The sequence below is a fragment of the Colossoma macropomum genome, unplaced genomic scaffold (genome assembly GCF_904425465.1).
Source record: "Colossoma macropomum unplaced genomic scaffold, Colossoma_macropomum, whole genome shotgun sequence".
Lineage (NCBI taxonomy): Eukaryota > Metazoa > Chordata > Actinopteri > Characiformes > Serrasalmidae > Colossoma > Colossoma macropomum.
Window position 1 is genome coordinate 10,630,932 of NW_023494807.1, and position 22,643 is coordinate 10,653,574.

Here is a 22,643-nt window from a genome sequence, read left to right on the forward strand (position 1 = left end):
AATAGTTAAAATGCTAGCAAAAAATGGCTAATAAATTAGCATTAATAAGGTTATAAGTTAGCAGTAATAAAGTAAACATGTTGGTATCAGTAAAGCTAATAAGTTATCATGAATAAAGCTAATGTGTTATCATTAATAAAGTTGCTTTAGCATGTGTAAATGAAAAAAAATAATAATATTATTAAAAATAATAGTTAGAATGTTAGCATTAGGAAGTTACTAAGTCAGCATTTATACATATACATACACATATGCATACACATATTCATATACATATACATACACATGCATACACATATTCATATACATATACATACACATGCATACGCATATTCATATACATACACATATACATACACACACATATACATACACATATGCATATACATACACATATACATATACATACACATATTCATATACATATTCATACACATATACATATATTTTAGCTTTTTGCTCCAGTGCAGTAATAATGCTGTTCCTGCAGAAAGGCCACTCTGCCCATCTCTGTAAAATCCTTTATGAGGGAGCCTCATCTGAGTCCAAGTCTAAAGGCCTTCCTGTTAGCGGTTATAGTTTTGCCAGAATAGCTGTGGTTAGTTCTGCGGAAGCATTCGGTAAACATGTGTGGTGCTGTGTATCTGAACGTTCCGGAGTTTTGTGAAAGGAGATCTAACTCTCTTTTTGGATGAGTTAGAGGAGTTAGAGGAGTATTATGTGGCAAAAATTGCTGCCAAAAACACAGGAAGTTGTCACCGGTAATGCGGTTTGGACCCTGTGTGTGTGAGAATGATGGCTACCTTAAGTAATACTGGGATGGTGTTAGTCGTCCAGGGGGAGGTGGAGTCATTTAAAAGCATTACTGTGTATTCAGAGCAATTTTAGTGCCATTTAAATCAGCCATGTCTTTCATTTTGACACATTCCTGCATTAGTAAAGATACCAGTGCTATAAAACTAATCTTAGAAATAACTCTAGATTATATTATTATTCACTCGAAAGAGGCCCAGAATATTCTGTTGTATCTCCCTTTAGGATGAAGCAATTTGAACCACAAAAATACACTACATACCTTGATGTATGTGTAATCGATTTAATTACATGCGATGCTGGAAGTGATCTTTTCTGCCAGACACATTTCGACGCAGCACTCCTGAATGTATCGGCAAGTATATCGGGGGGAATAGCAGCAATTTCACGTTGGATGTTTTCCTTCAAATCTTCCACAGTGCGAGACTTTTCTTTTGAGCGTACCCCAAAGGAAGAAGTCTGGTGGTGTCAGATCCGCCGACTGTGGTGGCCAAAGCCCCTTTGAATTTACCCTGTTGCCGAAGAAGGACTCAATTTCTGCCATGCTCCTTGCATACTGTATACTGTACACCACCATCCTGATGAGAAGTCGAGTGACTGAGTGAAGGGGTACGGGATTATGCACCCAGAAGTTGCAAACAGAGGTTAAATGTTGCGACGACTGTCCGGCACCTGCCTCATCGCTCCGACGCAGGGGCATCCCAGCTTGTTCAAAGCTCCATATACTAAGGAGCTCATTGCACATTGTTTCGTTCAGATTGCTTCATCCTAGAGAGAGTTATTACAGAATATTCGGGGCCTCTTTCGAGTGAATCTCCCTGTATTAATCCTGTGACGTAAAAGAGACTGTAGAGATAACATTAACATCTTTACATTAATTCCATGTGAATTACCATGTCGGGAAGTACCCCATCGTATTCTACGGATAAGGAGTTTTTGAGGTTTTTCTCATCAGTGTACTCATCTTCCCTGTGGCCAAAATCAAGCCAACATGTATTCTCCTTTCTCAAGCGTATGAGTCTGAACATTAAAACATGTAAAATGACAGCAAATTTAGATTTTATGACTGTTGGTATGTTAACTGTTGGCTATGAATCCTCATGATAATGAAATTGCGTTCACTTAAGACGCTAAAATGAAATTGATAAAATAAATTATGATTGAAATCAGTATTTGGACACGAGTAGTTGAACTTTTAGGTGTCACGGCAATGTGAAAATTGAGTAGCCCCTCCCATCTTTTATTAATACTCATATTTCTTATCCTGTGTGGTCATAAACGTACAGATGCCCCAGGGTAATATTGTCAGTACCTCACCTCTCTGTATAAAACTAATCCTGCCCCAGTCTTGCTTTGCTGATCCGCACTCGTATACTGACGGTGTGTGTGTGTGTGTGTGTTGCAGGAGTGTGTCTGCAGACAGTAGAGAGTGAAGGTTACCCGTCTCCTGTGGTGATTCTGCCCTACATGAAACATGGAGACCTGCACAGCTACCTGCTCTACTCACGACTCGGAGACTGTCCTGTAGTGAGTTTATATTCAGCCTGTATTTATTCTCACTCCTGTATATAATATAATATAATATAATATAACATAATATAACATGATATAATATGTCCAAGAGTTTGTAGACATCAGTGTTTCTTCTGAAAGGATATTAATAGGGAGTTTGGCACGGGTTCAGTATCAGAATTTTCGGTACTACTAACATTTAGTATTACTATTAATTATTCAGTATCTACTATGAATGATTTAGTGTCTGCTATGAATTATTCAGTATCTACTACACATTATTATGTAATGTGTCAGTTGTGTAGTTGAGAGTGAAAAAACTGTATATATATATATATATATATATATATATATTTATATATATATATATATATGTACATGTGCAATTATTGTAGTTAAGGACAGATATAAAACACAAAAAGCACAAAGAGAAAAGAACTTGCCCCAAGCAAAGCAGATACACCTGCACACCACAAAACACGTCATACACACTGAGGGCAAATGCAGCGTGATGCCTCTGAGAAGAGCCTAAAAAGAGTCTTACATGCAAACAAAAACAACTCATGCACAAACTAATCCATCTGTTACCACATCTCATCTGTCTGTGAGCCTCTGCGCTCTATACTGAGATTATTAAAGCTCATGGTTAGAGCTAAAATGATAAAACTCACACTTACAGTTTATTTTGCATTGGGCCACTTCCAGTATCAGTCATGTATGAGCAGTCAGGCTCGCTACTATATTCAGAAAAGTGTTTAAAACTTTACAAAAACATTGTAAGATCCTGAAATGTTTACCTTAAATTCAGTTAATTGTGTTCTGCAACAGAAACAACTTCTTACATTATTTGTGTAACTTATTACCATGTTACTCATTTACACTCATTCCCCGTTTTTAACAGCTCCATTACATCTTAATGGATTTAAACGTTGGTTTGAGTCTGGGTTCACACGTCCCTCCAGACTAGAGCTGAGAAACAAGCTTGTTATCAGAACAGAAGTGTCTGGAACATTTTCCTGCATTATTTCAGTGAAATGTGAAGCCGCCTGGGTCCCACAGGAACATGTGCTTTTGCATGGTGCCTGGACATGCACTGCAGGCCACTGCTCCTAACTGCAATGACCAGTGGCAAGAAATAGTACTCTTGCGCCCTCTACTGGACAAACAGTGCACTGCCAGCATGATTCCTTCAGTTATTCTGACATATTCAGATAATATATCAGTGCTTTATCAGTTTCAGAATAAAAACCAATGGACAGAATTTCTGTTAATACATAAATAAAAATTCCAGTAAAAATGTAGAAATATATACACACTTCAAAAAGATTGTTCTTCAAGGGTTCTTTAGGAAAGGCAGTGGTTCTGTTTACATACTGTGGTTCTATGTACCATCCCCCAAAAAGGGCTCAGCTACTGTTACAATGTCAAGCTTGTAACCCGTTTTGGTGCTAGATAGAACCATTTTCAAAAAGGCTCTATATAGAACCACCTACAATACATTCTCTGTCGTTCTGAAGAACGATTCCACCATACAAAGAACCATTTAAACATGTAGCAACTCATAGTTCTAAATAGAACTATTGCCCTTACTAGAACCATCGTTTTAAGTGTGTATATAAAATCACACAATACACAACATGATCTATACATAAAGTAGGAATTGCCCGGTGTGTGGGATGTAACTTTAATTAAAGACATTATCAAAAAAGAAAACATGTCTGAGTTTTATATTCATGGTCGCTCCTGTTTTTCAGTACCTGCCGTCTCAGATGCTGGTGAAGTTCATGACGGACATCGCGAGAGGAATGGAGTACCTGAGCGGCAAGAACTTCATTCATAGAGACCTGGCTGCACGCAACTGCATGTGAGTACAGCAGATATGCTGAGTCAGCACATCAGCTCATACATTACGGCCCGTTTGTTTGTTTGGCTTTACTCTATATATCCTTGCTGTTCAAAGAAAAACAAGAGGGCAAAATATTCTTTACTTTCAATGTAAGTTAATGTAAAGAGATTTTATTTGAGGTATTTTTAGAGCATTTCTATTGGTCCAATCATCATGACGTGTTCACACAATGTGAAGAGCAGCTGCTGAGCTCAAATGTTGGTTAGCCTGGTTTTTGTCAGCACAATTTCCTGATAAAATACATTAAAAAATGGATGATGTAAATAATGCTGGTGAACGTATGATCTTTTGTGTCCTCACACAGTAAATAATGCATGTCTGTGTTTGTGTTTTTCAGGCTGAACGAGAACATGAATGTCTGTGTTGCTGACTTTGGCCTGTCTAAGAAGATCTATAACGGAGACTACTACAGACAGGGCCGCATCTCCAAGATGCCCGTCAAATGGATCGCAATCGAGAGCCTGGCAGACAGAGTTTACACCACCAAGAGTGACGTGGTGAGTGTGAGTGTGTGTGTGTGTGTGGCTGCAGTGTCATCACTGCACTAAGTGAGGTGTTCAGGTGTTCAGATGTTCAGATGTTCTGAGTGAGTCAGTGCTGAGTGTGTTTGTACAGTGGATGATGATGGAGCTGAGAGGTTATTATGAATCTGTGCTGCTGAGTTTTGTCTCAAATTACAAACATAATGACTTACATAATCACCAACTTACCATCAGACAAGATACGACACCATTTTAGCATTATTTTTGAAGTGCATCATCAGCAAGTTAGGGTTAGTGGTTAGTTATATATATAGTTATATATATATATATATATATATATATATATATATATATATATAACACAGATATTTATATATACATACATATAAAACAAGAACTTAGACTAAAAGTAAAATATGTTTTTTCCTTCTCCTGTAAAGTTATCATTTTGGAGATATGAGGTTTTGGTCCCACAGCAGTGATACACATATCACACACAGACGCAACATACTGTATATCGCTGTTGTCGGAAGAAAACCTCGAAAATCTCTGTTTTTTGTCGTTTTCAGTTTTTGACATAATTTGACAATACCTGTAGTCCTTTACATTGTTTGTAAATTTCATGATGAATGGACCAAAAGAAACGGCCCAGAGTGACTTGGAAAAAAGTCTGGTTCCATTGACTTACATTAAAAGTAAAGTATGTTTTTTCCTTCTCCTGTAACGTTACCATTTTGGAGATACGAGGTTTTGTTCAGACAACAACGATAAGTAAATAATAAACTATAAATTAATAATATACTAATAATATACAATAATAATAATAATAATAGTATAATTAATAATTTGCTAAAATTATTAATACACTATCCTATAAATATACTCTAATACACTCTAATTAGTTACAATACTTAAAATTCAATAAAAATCATATAGTGCGATTATCTGTACACAACATATTATCAATATTGTACAGTGATTTTCTTTACCGCAGTATTCTGGGTGTTCGTTACATTGTGTTAATGATGTTAATGTTATTAGAACTTGATGTTATTTCGGAATCTTCTACAGCTCCGTTCTCATCGGTCTGGACTCGTCAACATTTCTACTTTTTATATACTGTTTCATACTCATTACATCATCATATTAGAATATTTTATTATTTTATTAGTATTATTTGTCTTGTTTATGTGCAGTAAGTCCTCTCAGTCAGTGTGTCCTGTCCTGTTTGTCCTCAGTGGTCGTTCGGGGTGACGATGTGGGAGATAGCCACACGCGGTCAGACTCCGTACCCTGGCGTGGAGAACAGTGAGATCTACGATTACCTGAGGCAGGGCAACCGCCTCAAACAGCCGCCCGACTGCCTGGACAGCATGTGAGCAAAACACGACACAGGAGGAGCTCTGCAGCACACAGCAAACAAACAAACAAACACACACACACACACAGCAAACAAACAAACACACACACACAGCAAACAAACAAACACACACACTGTATGAGGTCAGAGCAAAATCACTGAGCAGGAATAAGCTGAACATCACTGACCTGATAACAGATAATGGAGATAATCACTCTCTCACTCTTTCTCTCTCTCTCTCACTTTCTCTCTCTCTCTCTCTATCTCTGTCTCTCTCTGTCTCTCTCTCTGTCTCTCTCACTCTCTCTCTCTCTCTCACTTTCTCTCTCTCTCTCTCTCTCTCTCTCTCTGTCTCTGTCTGTCTCTCTCTTTCTCTCTCTCTCTGTCTCTCTCTGTCTGTCTCTCTCTCTCTTTCTCTCTCTCTCCCTCTCTCTCTCTTTTTGTCTCTCTCTCTCTCTCTCTCTCCCTCTCTTACTCTCTCTCTACTTCTGTCTTTCTTGATCCATCTCATGCTTACTTTCTTTCTTTCTTTCTTTATTCCTTTCTTTCTTTCTTTTTTCTTTTGCTCCCTCTCTTGCATACTTTCTTTCTTTCTTTCTTCTTTCTTTCTTCCTTCCTTTCTTTCTTTCTTTCCTGTTTGCTCCCTCTCTTGCATACTTTCTTTCTTTCTTTCTTTCTTTCTTTCTTTTTTTATTCTTTCTTTCTTTCCTTTGCATACTTTCTTTCATTCTTTTTCTTTCTTTCCTGTTTGCTCCCTCTCTTGCATACTTTCTTTCTTTCTCTCCTGTCTGCTCCTCCTCTTGCATACTTTCTTTCTTTCTTTCTTTGTTTTTTCCTGTTTGCTCCCTCTCTTGCATACTTTCTTTCTTTCTTTCTTTCTTTCTTTCTTTCTCTCCTGTTTGCTCCGTCTCTTGCATACTTTCTTTCTTTCTTTCTTTCTTTCTCTCTCTCCTGTTTGTTCCCTCTCTTGCAAACTTTATTTATTTATTTATTGCTTGCATACTTTCTTTCTTTCTTCCTTTCATTTTATTCTTTTTTTCCTGTTTGCTCTCTCTTGCATACTTTCTTTCTTTCTTCCTTTCTTTTTTATTCTTTCTTTCTTTCCTGTTTGCACCCCCTCTTGCATACTTTCTTTCTTTCTTTTTTTATTCTTTCTTTTTTCCTGTTTGCTCCCTCTCTTGCATACTTTCTTTCTTTCTTTCTTTCATTTTATTCTTTTTTTCCTGTTTGCTCTCTCTTGCATACTTTCTTTCTTTCTTTCCTCCACTCTTTATTTCTTTCTTTCTTTCTTTCTTTCTTTCTTTCTTTCTTTCTTTCTTTCCTTTGTGCCCCCCCTTGCATACTTTTTCTTTCTTTTTTCTTTCTTTCTTTCTTTCTTCTTTCTTTCTTTCTTTCTTTCCTTTGTGCCCCCCCTTGCATACTTTTTTCTTTTTTTCTCTTTCTTTCTTTCCTGTTTGCTCCCTCTCTTGCATACTTTCTTTCTTTCTTTCTTTCTTTCTTTCTTTCTTTCTTTCTTTCTTTTGCTCCCTCTCTTGCGTACTTTCTTTCTTTCTTTCTTTCTTTCTTCTTTCTTTCTTCCTTCCTTTCTTTCTTTCTTTCCTGTTTGCTCCCTCTCTTGCATACTTTCTTTCTTTCTTTCTTTCTTTCTTTTTTTATTCTTTCTTTCTTTCCTTTGCACCCCCTCTTGCATACTTTCTTTCATTCTTTTTTCTTTCTTTTCTGTTTGCTCCCCCTCTTGCATACTTTCTTTCTTTCTGTCTTTCTTTCTTTCATTTTATTATTTTTTCCTGTTTGCTCTCTCTTGCATACTTTCTTTCATTCTTTTTTCTTTCTTTCCTGTTTGCTCTCTCTCTTGCATACTTTCTTTCTTTCTCTCCTGTCTGCTCCCCCTCTTGCATACTTTCTTTCTTTCTTTCTTTCTTTCTTTCTTTCTTTCTTTCTTTCTTTCTCTCCTGTTTGCTCCCTCTCTTGCATACTTTTTCTTTCTTTCTTTCTTTCTTTCTTTCTTTCTTTCTTTCTTTCTTTCTTTCTTTCTCTCCTGTTTGCTCCCTCTCTTGCATACTTTCTTTCTTTCTTTCTTTCTCTTTCTTTCTTTCTTTCTTTCTCTCCTGTTTGCTCCCTCTCTTGGAAACTTTATTTATTTATTTATTTATTGCTTGCATACTTTCTTTCTTTCTTTCTTTCATTTTATTATTTTTTTCCTGTTTGCTCTCTCTTGCATACTTTCTTCCTTTTTTCTCTCTCTACTTCTGTCTTTCTTGATCCATCTCATGCTTACTTTCTTTCTTTCTTTCTTCCTTTCTTTCTTTCTTTTTTCTTTTGCTCCCTCTCTTGCATACTTTCTTTCTTTCTTTCTTCTTTCTTTCTTCCTTCCTTTCTTTCTTTCTTTCCTGTTTGCTCCCTCTCTTGCATACTTTCTTTCTTTCTTTCTTTCTTTTTTATTCTTTCTTTCTTTCCTTTGCACCCCCTCTTGCATACTTTCTTTCATTCTTTTTTCTTTCTTTCCTGTTTGCTCCCTCTCTTGCATACTTTCTTTCTTTCTCTCCTGTCTGCTCCCCCTCTTGCATACTTTCTTTCTTTCTTTCTTTGTTTTTTCCTGTTTGCTCCCTCTCTTGCATACTTTCTTTCTTTCTCTCCTGTCTGCTCCCCCTCTTGCATACTTTCTTTCTTTCTTTCTTTGTTTTTTCCTGTTTGCTCCCTCTCTTGCATACTTTCTTTCTTTCTTTCTTTGTTTTTTCCTGTTTACTCCCTCTCTTGCATACTTTCTTTCTTTCTTTCTTTCTTTCTTTCTCTCCTGTTTGCTCCCTCTCTTGCATACTTTCTTTCTTTCTTTCTTTCTTTCTTTCTTTCTTTCTTTCTCTCTCTCCTGTTTGTTCCCTCTCTTGCAAACTTTATTTATTTATTTATTTATTGCTTGCATACTTTCTTTCTTCCTTTCATTTTATTCTTTTTTTCCTGTTTGCTCTCTCTTGCATACTTTCTTTCTTTCTTCCTTTCTTTTTTATTCTTTCTTTCTTTCCTGTTTGCACCCCCTCTTGCATACTTTCTTTCTTTCTTTTTTTATTCTTTCTTTTTTCCTGTTTGCTCCCTCTCTTGCATACTTTCTTTCTTTCTTTCTTTCTTTCTTTCTTTCTTTCTTTCTATCCTTTGTGCCCCCTCTTGCATACTTTCTTTCTTTCTTTCCTCCACTCTTTATTTCTTTCTTTCTTTCTTTTTCTTTCTTTCTTTCTTTCTTTCTTTCCTTTGTGCCCCCCCTTGCATACTTTTTTCTTTCTTTTTTCTTTCTTTCTTTCTTTCTTTCTTTCTTTCCTTTGTGCCCCCCCTTGCATACTTTTTTCTTTTTTTCTCTTTCTTTCTTTCCTGTTTGCTCCCTCTCTTGCATATTTTCTTTCTTTCTTTTTTATTCTTTTTCTTCATGTTTGCTCCCTCTCTTGCATACTTTCTTTCTTTCTTTCTTTCTTTCTTTGCTCCCTCTCTTGCATACTTTCTTTCTTTCTTTTGCTCCCTCTCTTGCGTACTTTCTTTCTTTCTTTCTTCTTTCTTTCTTCCTTCCCTTTCTTTCTTTCTTTCCTGTTTGCTCCCTCTCTTGCATACTTTCTTTCTTTCTTTCTTTCTTTCTTTCTTTCTTTTTTTATTCTTTCTTTCTTTCCTTTGCACCCCCTCTTGCATTCTTTCTTTCTTTCCTTTGCACCCCCTCTTGCATACTTTCTTTCATTCTTTTTTCTTTCTTTCCTGTTTGCTCCCCCTCTTGCATACTTTCTTTCTTTCTGTCTTTCTTTCTTTCTTTCTTTCATTTTATTATTTTTTCCTGTTTGCTCTCTCTTGCATACTTTCTTTCATTCTTTTTTCTTTCTTTCTCTTTTATTCTTTTTCTTCCTGTTTGCTCCCTCTCTTGCATACTTTCTTTCTTTCTTTCTTTCATTCTTTCTTTCCTTTGTGCCCCCTCTTGCATACTTTATTTCTTTCTTTCTGTCTTTCTTTCTTTCTTTCTTTCTTTCTTTCCTGTTTGCTCCCTCTCCTGCATACTTTCTTTCTTTCTTTCTTTCTTTCTTTCTTTCTTTCTTTTTTCCTGTTTGCTTTCTCTCTTGCATACTTTCTTTCTTTCTTTCTTACTTACTTTCCTGTTTGCTCCCTCTCTTGCATACTTTCTTTCTTTCTCTTTCATTCATTCATTCGTTCTTTCTTTCTTTTTCCTCTTTGCTCTCTCTCTTGCATACTTTCTTTCTTTCCTGTTTGCACCCCCTCTTGCATACTTTCTTTCTTTCTTTTTTATTCTTTCTTTCTTGTTTGCTCCCTCTCTTTCATACTTTTTTTCTTTCTTTCCTTTGTGCCCCCTCTTGCATACATTTTTCTCTTTCTTTTTTTCTTTCTTTCTTTCTTTCTTTCTTTCCTGTTTGCTCCCTCTCTTGCATACTTTCTTTCTTTCTTTTTTCTTTCTTTCCTGTTTGCATACGTTTTCCTTTTCTTTCTTTCTTTCTTTCTTTCTTTTTTATTCTTTCTTTTTCCTGTTTGAACCCCCTCTTGCATACTTTCTTTCTTTCTTTCTTTCCTTTGTGCCCCCTTTTGTATTCTGTCTTTCTTTCTTTCTTTTTTTTAGTACCTACTCTCACTTTTAGACACGTTTTAGCCACAAAATAAACACATACTTTATTGAATATTATTTTAATAAAACAGTATTTATTGGAATTTTATTGTGTTTCACTTCAATATTTTTCCTGTTTTCTGTTCATGTTCATTCATCATTAAATGATCACAGAATGCAAAGGACAGCTGATAAATGCTGATGACAATTGCATATAGATATAAAATAAAATGCATCATGATTATTGATAATATCACAGTTAAATCTGCCCCCCAGATCATTAACAGGTCTGTTGTATCTGTGCTGCAGATATTCCCTGATGTTCTCCTGCTGGTTACTGAGCCCTAAAGACCGGCCGAGCTTCGAGGTCCTGCGCTGCGAGCTGGAGAAAGCCCTGGACGAGCTGCCAGACCCCCAGGACCCTGATGAGATCCTGTACGTCAACATGGAGGAGTCTTCAGGCGAGCTGGGGGCCGTGGGGGGCCGGGAGCCCATCATGGGTGGCCCCTGTCCTCTGGGTGCCCTGAAGGGCACAGACTCGGTGGCCACCGTGGAGATCCACCCTCCGGGTCGTTACGTCATCTGCCCTCAGCACGAGAGCCAGCGTCTGCTCAGCGCCGAGTCCTTAGAGAGCCTGAACCTCGCAGGCTCCGCCCCCATGATGCTGCTACAGCCGTCCTCTCACTCCACCCCCCTCCCCTCAGCCGACCTCCAGCCGTCGGAGGAGAGAGAAGGGCCAGGGGGGAAGAGATTACCCTGGCACTGATGCTAAAACTGACTCACAGAGACTACAAATCCATTTTGGCGCTGTACTGCCTCATGTGGTGAGATTAGGTATTGACCCTCAGTGCCTCCTGCCCTTTGCACATCCCCTCCGCACATTCGCGGAACCACAAACACACTTCCCCTGACATTCCATGGTTTATTTGAGAGATTCGTATATTATAGACCAAACATTTTTACTCATATATGACTTTTTACTTCTATAATATAGTTTTGTAATTATCACACACACTTTAAAAGGATTCTTCAAGGGTTCTTTAGTACAGAAAATGGTTCTTTAAAGAAGAAGATTGATGGAGAGTGTGTTTAATATGGTTCTGTATGGAACCTTTTTAATAAGGCCCCAAAAAGTGTTATTCTATAGTTACAAGCTTGACATTGAAACAACAGCAGAACCATTTCTGGTGCTATATAGAACCATGTACAGCACATTCTCCATTAATCTGAAGAACCATTTCACCATGCAAAGAACCATTTAAGCATGCAAAGGGTTCTTTGAGTGTTCATGGTTCTATATAGAACCATTTTCTTTAACAAACCCTTGAAGAACCATCTTTAAGAGTGCAGTTGTATATTTGCCCCATACACGTTAGGTTCACTCTCACCAACGACTGTATATAGTGAACAACAGGGACTCCCATTGTTACGATTATTACGAAGCCTGAAACTGAAAACCGGAATCCTTTTCGTGTTTGTGCGGTACAGCCCCGCCCACGTTGGTTCTGGCCACGCCCCCTCTTCATGCTGGCAGAGTGCACAATGACTGAATTTGACATTGTTCGTAATTATTCAGACCACAAGTGCTGAATAGTTATTGACTGGATGTGTAAACGTTAGTTTGACTTACACGACTGGGTGCAGGGTTAGAAACTGTACTACAGCCAGCCACTAGGGGGCGTCCAAGACATTTTGGCTTCACTTTTCAACTGCTGTCCACTCATATGACCACAATCAAGTCATTAGATACATCCAGGTCCAGTGTATTAAGTCAGGTCCATGTTCATCAGACAAGCAAGCACGATGCCAGTGTACATTACAACACATGAATCACGCATTCACAATGAACTCAGGTGGTACTAACCAATTAATGATAATGCATCTATCACCAGCACATCACTGCCAGGAATCAGAACTCCTGTGGGCTAGATTTCCCCTTTGTAGTGCCTCTTTGTAAGTAAAGACGGAGGTTTTATTGTGTGCCCTCTCATGACCGTTCAGTCCAACATATCCGTCCACAAACAAATCAAAACTTGAAGCACTTCTGTTTAATGCATTATGGCCAGAGCCGGATTATGAGGAGGCTGGCCACTTCCTATTTCCCCCATTATATCAAAAACAGGACTGCAAAACAGCAGAGGGCACACGCGAGTGAGTCATCAATGAATGGGAGTCAAAGGAGCTCAGCGGCTAAAAACGAAAAGTTAAAATAGTTTCTAATCACTAACACAGAACTTTCCTTTAATTCTAGAGAGTAGAAGGATGTATTTCACTAAAAACACAAAGAAAACTCACCTGTATGTTTCCTTTTTTATACAGCAAACAGGTTTTGGGCAGCAGGACGCTAACATTACTGCTACTGAGTGCTGATTGGTTGGCGAGCAGAGCAGCTCATTGGCCGTTCGCGCGCATAGACGTCATGACGTACACAAGGCGCCGTTTTAAACACCTATAACTCGAGTTTAAAAGCTCTTAAAAATATACAGCAGTGTTAAAATGTTTTATGCTGTTCTGTGTTCAGGAAATGAATGAATTTTTTTACATTAAAAATGTTTAAGCATTTCTAAATGCTCCATATCAACCCATTCATTTTGGACTCGCTGAGGAGCGCCCTCTGGTGTTTGAGAAACCTGGAAGACATTACAGAGCGGTAGTTCTCCTCTCCACACGTTCTCTGATATGGCCTCAAGTAACAACTAGGGACAGACGTACATCTCGTTAGGGAGGTTGGAAAGAGCGAAAGACATACACAGCTTTGATAAATGTAGTTTAACTTTAACTCTCTCACTATTGTAAAACAACTAAGGAGCAAAAACCAAACCAAATCCTCAGTGCTGTTTTGGTGTTTGAAGAGTTTAAGGGGCACTCCGGCCAAAATTAAAATGGTATCATCTACGCTACTTCCATGCTTTTTGGTGTAAACATGCCTGCTCGCTTCCACAGTAGTGAGAGTGAAACTCCAGTATAACGATGAGGAAACCCCCCTTCTGATGATGTATCTTGAAGGTGAGAGGTACTCTGAATAACCTCAGCCACTTTGGGGTGGATTTTTGGGGGGTTTTGAATTTTTTTACTGGCTAATGCAGAAGGAAGCCAGATAGCCAATGTTACCTAAGCTCCTGCTGGTGTGAGTTCATGGCGGCTTATGCGCCACCCTGCTGGAGAAACCTCAAAAACAAGGCGTTTACCATTATTACACCATCATTATAGTGGAATTCAGCTAGAGATGCCTGTGGCAAACCGTGACATATAATATTTTCGTAGTTTCATGACGCATCTGAACCAATGGCCTCTGGGAAATTCACAGCACAGTGCAGAAGTTTACTGTCCGGCTTATTAATGACCTATAAAAATAAAGGAATAAAACATTATGTGTACATATTTAATATTGTGTACACATTGCAACACCCTATCGCCTAAACCAATGCATGCTGGGTATTGTAGTGAGAATACTGAGGGATGAAAACACAAAAAACATAAAATCATGAATTCTGTCAAACGACAAGGCTGAGGAATGCAACTGCAATAACATGACATAACATAGTAAATGCTAGTTTTAGGCCGGAATGCTCCTTTAGCTCTTCAGAGCCCAACGTTGTGATTATATCTGAATACCTGCCTAACTAGCAGCAGAATAAAGGCGCTCTGGATGTTTGAAACACATAATTAAAAAGGAACTGAAGTTTCACTTCAACAACGAAAGGTAGCCGTTGTCCTCAAACTGATCTGAGACCAGTTTTATGGTTTCTGTGACAGCAGTGAATAAGCTGGGTCCCAAATCAGCCTCCTAAAGGGCAGTAGGTGAAACATGGTGGGGGCACAAACTGGGCTTTACGGCCTCGACTCAAGCACAGTATTATTGGTTGTGTTTGTTTTTGTTCTTTTCTCTGTATATATGAAATTCTTGCACTAATCAGTTTCAACATTATTGTTTTGTGTTTGTGTTATGTTTTGTTATGCATCTTTTTTCGCTCGTTTGTTTGACATCCCTACCTGACGTTTAGAAGAAGAGCTGTGATTTTTATGCTAATAAGACATAATTTGAGAAATTGTCATTGAAAATATTGATAATAATGAAAATTTGTGTGCTTTAAGCTAGAATTTCGAATATGAAAGGCTAAAATGAAAACAGATCATAAAACAATTTTATCTTTCTTCAAATGCTTTTTTTATTCAGAAGTTTTCAGAATAATTGATTGGAATTAATTTTCCTTCATTTGGAAATATAATAATCAATGCATTATGGGAATAAAGTGGTCCGTGAGGACCCTCACTGATTCTGTGGAAAGGTATGACTTTACTATCAGTGGTACTTTCTCCAACATTGCTTTAAGGGGGAAGTCCACCAGTTTTTCAAGATTTAGGCATAATTGAGTGTGTGAGATGTAAACAGTGATTCAGAGTGGTTTGGTGTGAAATGGTTCAGATGTCTTTACAGTGGTGGTGATAGGAACCAGGGGTCGCCATGACTACAACACAAATATAGACATTTTATTTACTATCCAAAACCACCAGTGAACCTACACGTCTTCAGAGTTTATATGGAGTGTTGATGATGGAAAATAGTGGAAAGTGAGGGAGCTTTTAGAGGTGGACGTCTGGTTCCTATCACCCCCACTGTGAACAATTCTGACTCGGTTTCTCTAGAATGGAGCGTTTCACACCAAACCACTCTGATTTACATCTTAACCACTTAATTATGTAGAGATTTTGAAAAATTGTCGAGTTCCCCTTTAATGGTTTTTGAGCTATTTTGTAAAATTTTCAAAAAAATAGTCGAATGTCTGGTGAATTATGAGAGAAAGATATAAAAAAATATATGTTTGCTATAGATTTGAGATTACAGTTTGGTACGTTATACTGCCCATGTTCGTTAGCTGCCATGATCTAGATTTTTTACAACTTTTTGCCTTTTTTGTTGTTTTATTTTCAAAATGTAACACTTTTATGCGTCTTTTTTCTCCTCATAATGTTAAAATGCAGTATCTCAGCTTCAGTTTTTTATGACGTGTCCATTTCGAGGTCAATACAACTTTCAGATGTTTCAAAGAACTTTTATTATTTTGGGGTACGATTTTTTTGTTGCGGTACAAAACTGTTACATCGTCTAAATTCATATGTGAACTTCACACATAAAAGTGCCTTTGGGAAGCCAGTATTTTGCCTTAAGACGGCTCTGTTATGTACAAATGTGTAGCAATAGTTTCATGTGTCTAGATAACATTAATGTCACTGTTATGATTTTTCTTGCTGAAAGATTTTGATACGCTTTTATATGAAATAAATGCTGCCTGCACAATTCGTACATTTGCATTTGTTATTTATCATCTTCGAAATAGTGAGTCAGTATTAAAGTCAGAGTTCAGAAGCTTTACTTAAAGCCTGCTTACATAGGGACTTCATAACATAACATAACAAAACATAACATAAGCATGAAATGATATATTTACAAAGCAATACTTGAATGTTTAACAGCTTAAGCCAGTAATTGTAAGGTGACCAAGACAATTTACAAAGTAAATAACATTGCACTGACATACGAGACCTTGAACTGCCTTAAAATGCCATTTATAACATTTTATGAAGCTTTTTTTCCAAGTAAAAGAACTTATAAGGCCTCATCAAGAGCTTCATGTATTGTGGTCGAGTCTGAGGCCTTCGAGCTTGGGTGATAATTGTCATACATATTCTCCCATGTATGAATAAACATACTCAGCATGGCCAAAAGTATGCGGACACACTTCCTATTTCAGGCGTTTCATTTCAGGTGTTTCAGCCACTTTTGCTAACAGGTGTATAAAATCAAGCACATAGCCTTGCAGTCTCCTGCTCCTGACAACTGTAAGTGCTGTTAGTGTGAAATGGAAGCACCTAGGAGCAACAATACCTCAGGCATGAAGTGGTTCACAGAAATGGCCTATTCTCTGATAAATCACTCACTAAAGAGTTTCAAATTGTCTCTGGAAGCAGCATCAGCACAAGAACTGTCCATCAGGAGCTTCATGGAATGGGTCATTCCATGAAGCAGCTGCACACAAGCTTAAGATCACTATGTGCAATGCCAAGCGTCAGATGGAGTGGTGTAAAGCGTCGCCACTGGACTCTGGAGCAGTGGAAACGTATTCTGTGGAGTGATAAATCACGTTTCTCTATCTGGCAGTCTGATGGATGAATCTGGGTTTGGTGGATACCAGGAGAACGCCACTGTGAGCCAGGCCCTCCCTACCAAACATCAGTGTCTGACCTCACAAATGCTCTTTAGACTGAAGGGGCACAAATTCCCACAGACACTCCAAAATCTTGTAGAAAGCTTCCCAGAAGAGTGGAGGCTGTTACAGCTGCAAAGGGCGACCAACTCCACATTAATGCCTATAGTATTGGAACGGGACGTCCAACAAGTGCACATAGGTGTGACAGTCAGGTGTCCACATACTTTTGGCCATACAGTGTGTGTGTGTGTACAAAAATTTTGTACTTGAAGAAAAGTAGAAATTGAATTTGTAAAATATTACTTAAAATAGTTAAAGCAGTAATCCTGTCTGTGTTTTTACTCCCAACAGTACTGTGAGTTACAGTTTTACTATTTTGATTTATTTTGATGAACAGTGTCTTTTAAGGAGGCCTGTCGTAGCTGTTCGTGTCTGCAAACACACAGTCCTCCTTAATAGAAACTATGTTTATACTTCAAAAGAAATTCAAAAATATAGAAGTTATACATGGTGTTGTTTAGCAGGCCTCTGCCTTATTAGATCTATTAATGACGCTTCATTTATAACAGTGATATATATGGAATAAACATGTGTATTTTAAGGCCCCTCAGGTCAAAAATGCTGTTTGCTTCATAAAACACCTTATCTTATCTTGCAATTACTGGCTCAACTACTCAAGAATTGCCTTATAAACATACTATTTGATTCTCACACGTGTTAAAGGGGAATTCCACCCATTTTTCAAAATTTCTGTATGGTCTTTCAGTTTAATGTTAATAATTAAAACCATAATTATATTTTCAGACTTTCCACTATTTTACCATCATCATAATTCCATATAAACTCAGAAGACTCGTGTAGGTTCACTGGTGGTTTTGGATAGTAAATAAAATGTCTATATTTGTGTTGTAGTCATGGCGACCCCTGGTTCCTATCACCACTGTAAAGACATCTGAATTTCTACAATAAACAATTTCACATCCAACCACTCCGCATCACTCTGTTTACATCTCACACACTGAATTATGCGGAAATTTTACAGAATTTCATGGAACTCCCCTTTAGCAGTATCCATGGAGGCTTCCTTCGAAATAAAGCGTTACTAAGTCCTCTGTATGTGACTCAGTCCTCTGTACTGTTCACTGCTCAGTTGCTCAGTAACTTGGTTTTACGACTAGCAGAGATCAAAAGTTCAAGACTGCAGACGTTTCCACGGCTTCCACTTTCAGTGGAAAGTAAAATGGAGGGCTCTGCTGAGGTAGGCTGCTTAATCTGTTCACACAAATCTTTTGGTCAAAAATATTAGATAAAAAAAATCACAAATGACGTAAGCTTGAGTATCTGACCTTTTGATCTATGGCTTAAACCGTGCTTCTGTTCCTTTTCTGTTGGTTTACTGCTCACAGATAGGAGACGTTGTTCGTTATGGGCAGTTTGGGGACTTAATTGAATTCTCTTACCCTATTGGCTTCTCACACTGGGGTGTGTATGAAGGAGATGGGCACATAGTGCATTTTGCAGTAGGAGGTAACAGACTTATTAACCCTTTACTGCATTCATTATGAAATACACAAACATGCTTTCAGGATTTAGGTGTTTATAATAAAGTGGCCAGTGAGTGGAAGCACAAGGTAGGCGTTTCTAATAAAGTGGCCAGTGAGTGGAAGCACAAGGTAGGTGTTTCTAATAAAGTGGCCAGTAAGTGGAAGCACAAGTAGGTGTTTCTAATAAAGTGGCCAGTTAGTAGAAGCACAAGGGAAGTGTTTCTAATAAAATGGACAATTGATGGAAGCACAAGGTAGGCGTTTCTCATAAAGTGGCCAGTAAGTGTAAGTACAGAGTAGGTGTTTCTAATAAAGTGACCAGTGAGTGGAAGCACAAGGTGGGTGATTCTAATAAAGTAGCCAGTCAGTGTAAGAACTTTTCACATCCTTCCCATAATGATCTTTTTGGTGTAATCTTTTCAGATGAGAATGAACTGCAGAGACGGTTCCGGGTGCATGTGCTACAGAGAGTGTTCCCCTCATCTGGTAACATTCTTCTCGGACACACTAAGGTCCGGCGGGAGCACATCACCCGGGTGCCGGTACCTAAAGGAGCTCATATCAAAATCAGCAATGACTGCCATCACAGTCCAGCATCTACAGCCACAGACATGAGGAGGCGAATGTATGGCCTGCTGGACGAAGTTCTTGAGTACAACTTGTTAACGCACAACTGTGAACATTTCGCCACGTTTGTGCGGTACGGAGTGGCCGTGTGTAATCAGGTGAGTCCAGGTGAGGTGAATCCATGTGCTGAGTTTCAGGCAAGATATAGAAATAAGTACTGTTTAAGAGTTGGCACCCTTCATTTATTGATTATCCAGTCAAAACAACTACAGATTATTAAATTTTAGGAGATATTTGTGTTTGATGTGTAGCTGTCAAGAAGAACCTCACTGAGAAAAGGAGACGGACATATCAAACAAAGAAGCTGAACAATGGACTGACCACCCCAGAGTCCAGACCTCAACACCATTGAATGTGTTTGATTACTTCAGAAAATGATCAACCAGCTTCTAAGACTGAACTTTGGAGGTGTGTCTGCAGATTCTTTGAGGAACTGAAAGTGAGTCTCCTGAGAAGAATGGAAGCTGGAATAAGGGAACGAGTGACTCACTGAACATTCAAACAGCTGAGATTAGATTTAGTTGTTGAGGCTTCTGTGTTTTTACATTTTTTCCTGATGCTGAAAAATGGCTTAATGGCTGTTTTGACTGGAAATTCAATGAAGGCTGGTCTCTGACCTTTGCACAGTACTGTATGCATACACTGATCAGGCATAACATTATGACCACCTCCTTGTTTCTACGCTCGTTGTCCATTTTATCAGCTCCACTTACTATATAGGTGCACTTTGTAGTTCTACAATTACAGACTGTAGTCCATCTGTTTCTCTGCATACTTTTTTAGCCCCCTTTTACCCTGTTCTTCAGTGGTCAGGACCCCCATGGACCCTCACAGAGCAGGTACTATTTGGGTGGTGGATCATTCTCAGCACTGCACTAGCACTGATGTGGTGGTGGTGTGTTAGTGTGTGTTGCGCTGGTATGAGTGGATCAGACACAGCAGTGCTGCTGGAGTTTTTAAACACCTCAGTGTCACTGCTGGACTGAGAATAGTCCACCAACTAAAAATATCCAGCCAACAGCGTCCTGTGGGCAGCGTCCTGTGACCACTGATGAAGGACTAGAGGATGACCAACACAAACTGTGCAGCAGCAGATCAGCTATCGTCTCTGACTTTACATCTACAAGGTGGACCAACAATGTAATAGAGTGGACAGTGAGTGGACACTGAGGTGTTTAAAAACTCCAGCAGCACTGCTGTGTCTGATCCACTCGCACCAGTGCAACACACACTAACACACCACCATCACGTCAGTGTTACTGCAGTGCTGAGAATGATCCACCACCCAAATAGTACCTGCTCTGTGAGGGTCCATGGGGGTCCTGTCCACTGAAGAACAGCGTAAAAGGGGGCTAACAAAGTATACAGAGAAACAGATGGACTATAGTCTGTAACTGTAGAACTACAAAGTGCACCTATATAGTAAGTGGAGCTGATAAAATGGACAATGAGCGTAGAAGCAAGGAGGTGGTCATAATGTTATGCCTGATCAGTGTATATCATTTTATTTTGCACTAGTATGTCTGTAAATACTATCTTTATGTGTTTATATCATCTTTGGCCCTATTGTCTTTGTTTTTGTTTATTTATGTCCTTGCCATCAATTCTAGAGCTGCTAAATGGTTCTTCATTGTTCTTAAACTATGACAAGAGTGCCTTGTTTGCATGTCATTTCCAGATTCCACTACACAAAGACAAGGAGCAGAGGACGGCGACAACACTGTTCCAGGACATTATATCTAAGAAGAGCATGAGCACAAAGTTTTGAAAATACTGGACCTTAATGTGAGTGAAATAAGTGGCTCATAGTTCCATGCCGGCTGACGTCATTATGATTAGAGCTGGGCAACATGATGATATGCTATTGTTATCATGATATATTATGTTATGACACTCTTTTGCGAGTATGTGCTCGGTGTGAGCAGCCCAATATGACATCATCTTATTTTAATAATTTATTGATTTTTTCTCCTGGTCCTTCTTAGTTCAATTCTGCAAACATTTAACACTCAGAGTTTTTCGGCCTTTTTTAAAATGTGGCTAATTAAAGATATTACTGTTTTGTCTCTTTACACATACAATGTCAGCAGAGCACACCAGGCCTGCTCCGATGTGGCTGTCCAGATACAATTTCAATAAAGTGGCCACTTTATCAGAAACCCTCCCATCTTCCCCACCTGTTATCCATCCTCTAGTCCTTGTTGAACCTGTCCTAACGAGCCAGGCCCTGCAAGTTGATCAAGTTCTGAGACTGGAAGGGCATTCAAACTTTCACACACGCCCCACAATACCTCTATTATTCTTTTTTAATAGTCTGCTGTAGAGATTGTTTACTCCTTTTCACTTCAACAATCAACAAAATATGGGATTTGGCCAGAGGTGCTAAAACAACTGGTAGGTGGAGCTCATAAAGTGGACAGAGAGTGGAAGTACAGGGTACATTTTTCCTAGAAATATGTTAATTTAATCTCTTAATAAATACAGTCATATATCACTGGATGACTATAGTGGCCTCACGCATTTAAGGTTGTTGCTGGAGTGATGGAGCTCCATCCAATACCTTTGGTATGAGTTAGACCTTACCTGACCCCACTAATGGTCAGTCAAATCCTCACTGCAGCGTTCGAACATCTAGTGTGAAGCCTTCCCAGAAGAGTAGAGGCTGTTACTGCAGAAAAAGAGGTCAAACTCACTATTTATACCCTGTCTGTCGAAGGTCCACACACTGCTGTATGCAAAAATAAAGCAAGAAAAACTTGTGAAGTCGACAAGTTTTGGTTTGTATTCAGTGCATGTTGAATAGTGCTTTGTATATCAAACACAAAAATCCAGAAATCCAATTCAGACAAGACAGTAAGTGGCTTATTGTTGATATGTAAAGTACAATAAATGGGTATTTAAATTAAACATGGCATGGATATTAATTAGTGTTCTAGTCCAAACCAGGGTAACGCATTTAAAGGGCCCATATCCTACATTTTTCTTGTTTTATCTATTTTTCTGAGGTCCATTTACAACATTTTTGTGTTTTTTATGTACCAAATAGAGTCATTTTCAATTCCGTTTCCATTTTCCAATCTTTCTTTATCCCTAAGGCTGGCTTTACAAGGTGAAGCTTTCATGCAACTAGTTGCATGTTATGAATTGCCTGCAACATGCAACTAGTTGCATGAAAATTTCCATGCAATTTGAGACACAGTTGTGAAACTTGTTACACAAAGCATTTTAAAAACAAAGTTGCATGCAACACATGCAATTACTCCACTAGCTTAACCACATTAGCAGCTCATTTTGTTTGTTTCATTCTCACTATAAAGTTACCCTGCTCTCATTGCTGTTCTTTGCTTTAAATCTATGTATACGTCCTTCATCTATCCATCTACCATCTCTTACTATAAATTTGAGTGTTTTATTTGTTGTGTGTATGTTAAAACGTTGAAAATTAATGTTTAAGTAGCCATTACAGTTATAGGCATTGATGTCTTATCTGTTTCCTGAAACTTGTGTTGCTTGCAACTGTTGCAGCTGAGTTTCGAATAAGTTGAAGGACGCTTTACATTATGCAACTTAAGGGCAACTTAGTTTTGTGTAGGTTTCATGCAACTTAA

At 38.4% G+C, this 22,643-nt stretch overlaps 2 protein-coding genes across 3 annotated transcripts in view; both read left to right on the top strand.

Annotated features, from left to right (window-relative positions):
• The window catches only part of LOC118796936 (tyrosine-protein kinase receptor UFO), a 72,089-nt gene extending 56,987 nt beyond the window's left edge, over window positions 1–15,102 (top strand). The window contains exons 16-20 of the mRNA XM_036556094.1: window positions 2,219–2,340; window positions 4,080–4,189; window positions 4,569–4,728; window positions 5,952–6,088; window positions 10,965–15,102. Coding sequence (XP_036411987.1) covers window positions 2,219–2,340; window positions 4,080–4,189; window positions 4,569–4,728; window positions 5,952–6,088; window positions 10,965–11,421 — 986 coding nt within the window. The 3' untranslated portion in view covers window positions 11,422–15,102. The remainder of the gene's footprint in view (window positions 1–2,218; window positions 2,341–4,079; window positions 4,190–4,568; window positions 4,729–5,951; window positions 6,089–10,964) is intronic.
• A 2,919-nt stretch (window positions 15,103–18,021) lies between these two features.
• On the top strand, window positions 18,022–21,863 carry LOC118797370 (phospholipase A and acyltransferase 2-like). 2 transcript variants are annotated; one of them, XM_036556707.1, is made up of 4 exons: window positions 18,022–18,122; window positions 18,271–18,391; window positions 18,832–19,143; window positions 20,714–21,863. In XM_036556707.1, exons 1-4 carry the CDS (start codon window positions 18,105–18,107, stop codon window positions 20,776–20,778), a joined length of 516 nt encoding a protein of 171 aa, XP_036412600.1. In that variant the 5' UTR covers window positions 18,022–18,104; the 3' UTR covers window positions 20,779–21,863. The 2 variants fall into 2 exon arrangements, with proteins under 2 accessions (XP_036412600.1, XP_036412599.1); XM_036556706.1 differs by having other exon boundaries at window positions 18,832–19,133; window positions 20,714–21,860.
• Window positions 21,864–22,643: the final 780 nt, after the last annotated feature.

Excerpts from the sequence above, each read along its gene's own strand:
- LOC118797370 (XM_036556706.1), top strand. Across the intron at positions 18,392-18,831 it reads AGTGCATTTTGCAGTAGGAG|ATGAGAATGAACTGCAGAGA; the intron begins GTAACAGACTTA and ends TAATCTTTTCAG. Across the intron at positions 19,134-20,713 it reads GAGTGGCCGTGTGTAATCAG|ATTCCACTACACAAAGACAA; the intron begins GTGAGTCCAGGT and ends TGTCATTTCCAG.